Genomic DNA, 7,290 nt, shown 5'->3' with positions numbered 1-7,290 from the left:
TGCTTTTTACTATTTTTTTTTTGCGTACTGAGCTGACTTACTTACAGTCCGTCACTTGCTTTGCGAACGAATCGATTTCATACTCTATATTTGTGGGAGTGAAACATTATATTAATATTCTGGCTGCAGTTGCCAACTTTTATTTATCACAGTTGGACTGAAATCTCTGTGATCTGTAAAATGTAACATCTTTTATTGACTTTTTTGACATAGCAATAGTAATTGGTAACTGGTCGCTGAGAATGGTGACTGTTCGTGTTGAGATTTTGATACGAAACCGTTAATATAAGTACAGACCATTTGTTAATATTATCAGTCAGTATTGGTTGTGTTGGTGGTAGTGGGAATTCATGGATCATGACTCGAGCGACTCAAAGAGCTTTTCAAGCAGGTCTCTCAGTTCGATAGCAAACGACAACTTTTCAAATGCATCAGTTTGTTTATCCGCTAGATGATCTGACAGCATGATTAATTGCTTATGTAGTTTTGTGCCTCGCAACATTGCCCTGCATTTGGCACTGAAACCGAACAGCTTCCACAGGCAAAGCACCACCAGATGGTGCTCCACATAGGGATCGATGTTTGTATCACGTTCACCAAGACCATCCTGTACTGGCTGTGACACAATGTCCCGCAATAGATCCACGAATTCGGTCAAGGCGACCAACTGCATCCTGTTGCCATTGGAGAAGCACATATTGCGCAGAATGCGGAGGCAGCGCAGCCGCAGGATGCAAAGTGGAGGATTGCGACGAACGGCACTGAGCAGTGAGTCAAAATGACAGATCTTAGAGCCCTGCTCATATCGGGAGAAAATTTCCCAAAATGCCAGCCAGCTAAGCCGCACCTCCGGCTTCACTTTGGTCGCTTTGGTGCATCGGCCGCTTGCCGGCAGTACCGTATCAAACATGTCCAGGACACGCATCTTGCTCAGACCCAGGCGACCCTCGATGCAGGAGCAACAATTGATCATCACTCGTAATGCGGCGTCAATAATTGAGTCCGCATGAGAATTGTCGGCGGTTGGCTCCTTTTTGGACGTCTCGTGTTCAGCGAGGCGCACCATTAGTTGGAGCAGCGAATGGGAGTGGTTGGAAAGCAGCAATGATGTCTGCTTGCACATTTCGAGGGAGTGTTCGGTGAGCAGCATCGATAGGCGCACGGTCATGTGTTTCAGCATCATTGAATGCGAAATCCAGGGCCACAAGCGTAGCAGGACACGCACAAAACGAATGGCCATTTGGGGATCCGTGATGACGGCATGCGACGCACTGTGCCAGTTCATCAGCATGTTGAGCTGCACGAGAAGATTGTTGATAATATCGCGCGTCTTGTGTGCACCCACCCGCCTCACATAGACGGTGGCACTGCCCACAGTGGCATCATCAAGGAAAGTCTCGATCAGGTGGAGAACGCGTTGCATCAGCTCGCAGCTAGTTGCCATGTCCGTCACTTGAGACGACAGCTTCAGCAGATTGCCGAGCACTTCACAGACCTGCACATGACTCTTTGTTGGTGGATGCAAAAAGCTGTATTTGCCGTTCGGATAGTGCAGCTCAAACAGCCGATCCAATCGATGATAGAGTTGAGAAGTTCCGGTTCTTCTTGCATAGCGTTCCATTGCTTGTTTCGGATTATTTGGCGTTTTTGATTTAGGTTTTTTTTGCTTCGCCACAGTTTTCAAACTTAGTATTTGCAGTTGTTTATTCAAGGTGTTCTCCCTATCGCTGTCCGTGTTTGTGTCCGTGTCCATGACCGTCTCCCCGTCATCTTCGTGCTCATCACTAGTGTCGTTCACATATTCTTCAAATATGACTAGTACATTGAGTTCATCTCTGGAATTAAGCACCTTAGCCAGCAGCAACGATAGTGTTGCCAGTGTATATTGCTGCACAGTTCCGTGGACAAAGTCCAAACTTAGGCCATACATGATCAGATCACAAAGCATATTGGGTTGCGAGCGAAATTTCAAACAGAGATACTTATAGGCATCCTCATCCTTGAAGAAGACCATTAGCAGCTTAAGGAGTTCAATGAGATGATTTTGCGGCACAGGTAACTGCTGATCGAGCACAATGTCCATCAGCGAATAGTAGCCATCGATCAGCAATGTGTCGCGACAGATGCTCCGCTGTATGAACTGAACGTTGTGCTGATAGCACAGTGAGTAGAGCCGACAAATATTGCCAGCGCACAGATTCATATAAGCTAAATGTTTTGTCATCTCGGTCTTTGGCATTTTCATAACATCGCTGAGGGCATTGATAAAGGCGGACTGGACGTGAGTAGCACACGAGATTGGGTTCAGGACGATTAGACGGACGCAGATACTCACATAGCAACCAATAATCTCGCAGGAGTGTTTTGCGCTAGACCTGTCGCCGTCTGGTCTTATACTCGAGGCCACATGCAGTGCGCCGAGTGCCAAGTGTGCCTCTTTGTGGAACGAGTGACGCTGCAACAGGAGGTTGCAGGCCTCGATGCCAGTGTGTGGCATCAGCAGCTCGAAGAGACGTCCGGCCAGCTCACGCACCAGCATCAGCTCATTAGCATTCAGTAACGTGACGAGGCAACATTCGGCCAGGCCACTGGGTAGAAAATCATTAAAGTCCAGCAGGACGCTTGGCAATTTGTCACCGCTGCTCGTGCACCAATTGGCCACCGCCACCCAGGCCACAGTGCGCACCTCTCCATCACCATGACCGCAAAGACCCATCAGGTAGCGCAGCACCTTCAATCCAGAGCCAGACTTCAAACTGTCCGCAGGCCTGAACTTGCTGTTCGCCTGCAGCTGACAGATGATCAGCAGACAGTCCCTTTGCCACTGGGCTCCAGTCTGGGTGTTTGTTCTCAGACTGCTCGACAGCTGCACGAACTGCTGATAATAAGACTATACGCAGATAGAGAATGAGAAAGAAAAAGAAAGAGAGAGAGAGCGAGAGAGATAAAGAGAAAATTAGAACAGCCAAATTATAAATACTATTTGAAATAAATGTAAACATTTTAGCTTTACAGTTGTATTCTCCGTTCCCCGCGAGTCTGCATACTAAATTTAAATCGTCGTAGATATTCAAGCTCGCCAAAAAGTTTTTATCAATATTATCAAGCAGTGAATCAAGCAAAATGAATCAATTATACAATTAATTATATTTTCGAAATCAGCTCTTGTAGTCTCCGAGATTGGCGCGTTCATACAAACGGACGGACACGCAGATGGACGTGGGCGATGAATAATATAAATATACTGTTAGGCTCGGAGATGCTTCCTTTTGCCTGTTACACAACGCTGTAAAATAATTTTAGATCATTTCTTTCTTTTTTCTTTAATAAGTTACATTTTCTGACCTGTAGCTTGGCGTCATCAAGATTCAATGGCTGATTGCTCAGCTGCCGCAGGACCCTTAGAAGACAACGGACATGTTGGAGATTACGCAGCTGGAAATTGGTGCGAGTCAAAATGCTCAGCTCCATGAAGAGTTTGTTGTGCCAGGAGATGTTGTTGGTCTGGTTGTGTTGTGGCGACGATATGAGCAACACCAGACACTCGGTGACCAGGTGCAGCAGATGCAGAGACACATTGCTATCGTGCAGTATCAAAACGAAACTGTGATCCGGATCATTTCTGAGTGCCTCGCACAATCCGTGCAACACAGGTGTCAATCGATGGCGCAAACAGCTGCGGCAGAGCTCCAATAATTCGGTATACAACTTGCGATCCGCATCGTTGCTGGGCATTAGGCGCAAATACTTGTGCAGCATCATCCACAGTCGTTTGCATTGAACGGACTCCACATCGACGCGCTTGAAGACCAGAAACATCTGAATGCTGGCCACCAGCTGTTGCAGCATCTCGTGGCTGCTGCAATTGCTCGCCTCGGCCAGTTGATATTGCAACTGCCGATGCACTTGGGTGGCATGAACCAATGCCACCTCTGATGCTCGCACCTTCAGCGACTCCCTAATGTCCAGTTCATGGATGGTGGACATCGTCAGATCCCCCGCACTGCCACAGACACAGTGCGCCAGAAGGAGTCGCCAATATTGGGCATCAAGTGCCGCACTGCCCGCAAAGTGTGTGGCACGCAAATGCTCCTGCATGGCCAGTCCACGCATGGCGAATGTGGGCGAGACACTGTTACTCAGCACGTAGGTGACCGGCAGCGACATTGCGGATAGATCCACGTCCACGTGGAGGCTGCCCTCCTCCACAGTGATGTGCTCGTCAAAGAGCAGCAGAAATATGCAGGTGCTCGCCTCGGCGCACAGCTGTTGCGAGTGGGGCAGCAGGAAAATACATCGCATCAAACAGACCAGCAGCTCGACATTGTCGCTGAACTCGCGCCGGAAACGTTCGCTGCAACAGAGCACACGGAGCAGAATGCCCACGGCCGGCTGCAGTGTGTCCGCATCATCAGCAGCAGCACACAAAATGAGATCATGTATCACCCTCAAGCAGAGCACATAGGCGCCATCGCAGCTCGCGTAGGTATGGGCAGCCAACCAGCTGTGCATCAGGATATTCAATTGAACGAGCGTCGATTTGCGTATGGCTGGCTTCAGATCGGGCGTACCCAGCAGACGCAGCAGCGCCGGCATAGTCTTTGTGGCTGGTGCACTCCGGCGATCGCAGAATATGCTGGCGTACTCAATTGGTGGGTTAATCACGCACAGATTATGTCCGAGCAGGTCCAGGGACAGCTTATGCATAGCTGGTCGATATTTGAGCTGATGGTCCTGTGTGATGAGGATGTAGGCCACACGCGCCATGGCATCCTTACGCATTTCGGCATCCGGATGAAATAGATAACAGATGTTGCCGCGCAACGCTTGCGGCGTCTCCACATATTGGCCATCCGGCTCGAACAACTGCCAGAGCAGTAGCTGCAGTTGCGGCTGATTGATGGCCCGACAGACGAGCAGCGGCACCACTGGCATCACCATCTTGAAGATGATGGCAAACTCGCACGCTGGAATCAGTTTGGCCAAACCCAGCAGCATAATTAGATAGTCAACGCACCACTGTTGCAACGCCTGTGGCGGAAACGATTGCAATGGACGCCAGCCCGCCACGAGCAGCTTTCGCAACAGTCCGGTACCTATTGGTAGACCCAGAATGTGCTGGCGGGCCAGTTGCAAGTTGCTGCATCCGGGAAAATAGTTCGTTTTGTTCATGAACGCATGAAAGTGCTCGACAACGGGCTGTTTTAGCAGACGCAACGCGTAGTTGCGCAAATCCTTGTCGGGCAAATCGAAAACGGTGAGAAGCAGCGTTTCCGCCTGATTGCGCAGCTCTGGCTTGCTCATATATAAACTTGTGCACTTGACAATTGCATCGCAGAGCTGTTGCAGCAGGCACTCACTGCCCAGTTGCACAAGAACGTAACTTATCTCACACTGTTTCGCCAACAGCTCCAACGGTGGCAGTCTTCTTTCGGCTAGTAGCTGACCCACAGCCAATTCATATGCGGCCTTCAGCAGAGCCATTTGCTTTTGCTCCAATGTATTCTCTTCAATGATCCGGCCGTATAGCTGGGACAAATCATGCCGGCGCTGCGGCTCACACCACAAATAGCTGCTGTCCAGGATCAACGGTTGCAACAGCGTAAGACCAGTTGCACGATCGATGGTAGATGCATTCTGCATTATCACATCCAGCAGCAATCCATTAAATATCAGAGATCCCAATCGTGGCATCATTAGTACTTTGGCCATGTGGCGCGTCTCGGTGACATTGGACAGATCGATGCTGTTGCAGTAGCTTATCAATTCAGGCACCATTGCCCCCAGTCGCTGCACATGATGCCCGGGCATGGGCGCGCCTAGCTGAGCAAACGTTTTGATCACCTGAACAATCAGTTCGATCAGTTGCCAATTGTGAGCACAGTGCTCCAGCTCAGGCCGCTTTACCTGGTCCAAGCAGCCAGTTAGCAGCAGACCCAAAGCGCTGGGAATACGCAATTGTAGATTCGCCTCTAAATCCGATTCAATACATTTCGCATAATGAATTGTCCTGGTGCGCTTGCCAATGCGATACTGCATCAGCTTAACGATCGTAAGCAGAGCACGATTAATGTGGAACAGTGTTTCGGATGATTGCTGCAACTTTTGCATGTGCAGCAAGTGTAGGTACATGTTCGGCGTCTGCAGCAGATACTCAACGGGATAGTCGCATACTTTGATTTGTATATTGATCAATTTCTGCTGCAACTGCTGATCGTTTTCCACTGTTAGTCCATCCACAATTGTGGTCATTGTGGCTAAGTCGTTTAGGCTGGCGCGCGACCAAGCTGTTTCATAGTCTTCACCGTGCAGGTGGAAGCTATCGACAGAAAATGCCATTTCGCTTATGCTGCTCTGTGATTCACCTGCAAAAATAGTAATAGAGTTGAAAATATTTTTCTTATCAGAGCAAGAGAACAACTTATTTTGATTTTTGCTTTACCTGAACTATTGTACATAATATCAAGCAGACTCTCTATTTTGTCCAGCAGTTTAAGGCAACGTTCTGTCGACAGACCACGCAATATTTGTCGTATTTTTCCCAACTCTGTTTGGAATCGGCGGCAAGGAATCTTGCGTATAATCACATCGCCGTAGTCGGAGCGCATCAGCTCGAGCAACAAAGCCAGGACGCGATCGGGGGCTGTTGGTGGTGTGAAGCCAAACCAGCGGATCAGCTGCTTTACCAGCACCACCGGCTTAAAGTTGATTGCCTCTTCGTGATGCAAGCAGCGCATGAGACTTGTTTCAACATGTTCGAATGCGCGCATGCGAATTTCCAGCGATTCATTTGTCAAGTCAATGAATATGGCTTGAGGGAGGGCGTCCTTCTCTTTCGTCGATGTTGACATTTTGCGACTCTTTTTATCTGTTAAGATTTCAGACTTTTAGTATGGTGCAAACAGTTTTCTGCACTTACTTGTTCTAGTCTCTTTATTTCACATCAATCAAAACATCTTTTGCAATTTCCAAACGCATTTTAAAAGCGTCGCCAACTTTTCCGCCTATAATGAAGCCATCAATTTTTTTTTTGCCGCCGTTGTCTTAAATAGCTCTGTTACTTTACATAGCCAGCATTTTTGCGCCTTACTCATTATTGCGTTAATGTTGCGCGCACTTACTGCAACGGTGTTGAGGTAACACAATTAGCAACTGGTAACATTTTTCCTGTCTGGCAGCACTTGGCGGGAATTTAAATCATTGAAGCAATGAACTGTAATAATGAAACACATTCTACAATCTTTCATTGTAATTGCTTAAAATGTATAATCACAAGAAACAGTTTAAAAA

General features: G+C 48.1%; 1 protein-coding gene across 2 annotated transcripts; it reads right to left on the bottom strand.

The window, feature by feature from the left end:
• Positions 1-111: 111 nt before the first annotated feature.
• LOC6565415 lies at positions 112-7,153 on the bottom strand. Of its 2 annotated transcripts, XM_043215431.1 has the most exons (4): positions 6,920-7,153; positions 6,443-6,868; positions 3,346-6,365; positions 112-2,890 (listed from the first exon to the last, which is right to left on the bottom strand). In XM_043215431.1, exons 2-4 carry the CDS (start codon positions 6,849-6,851, stop codon positions 356-358), a joined length of 5,964 nt encoding a protein of 1,987 aa, XP_043071366.1. In that variant the 5' UTR covers positions 6,852-6,868; positions 6,920-7,153; the 3' UTR covers positions 112-355. The 2 variants fall into 2 exon arrangements, with proteins under 2 accessions (XP_043071366.1, XP_001990953.1); XM_001990917.3 differs by lacking the exon at positions 6,920-7,153 and having other exon boundaries at positions 6,443-6,913.
• Positions 7,154-7,290: the final 137 nt, after the last annotated feature.

The sequence above is a fragment of the Drosophila grimshawi genome, unplaced genomic scaffold (assembly GCF_018153295.1).
Source record: "Drosophila grimshawi isolate 15287-2541.00 unplaced genomic scaffold, ASM1815329v1 contig_1006, whole genome shotgun sequence".
NCBI lineage: Eukaryota > Metazoa > Arthropoda > Insecta > Diptera > Drosophilidae > Drosophila > Drosophila grimshawi.
Note: the sequence above shows the minus strand (reverse complement) of the source record. Positions and strands in the feature narration are given on the sequence as shown.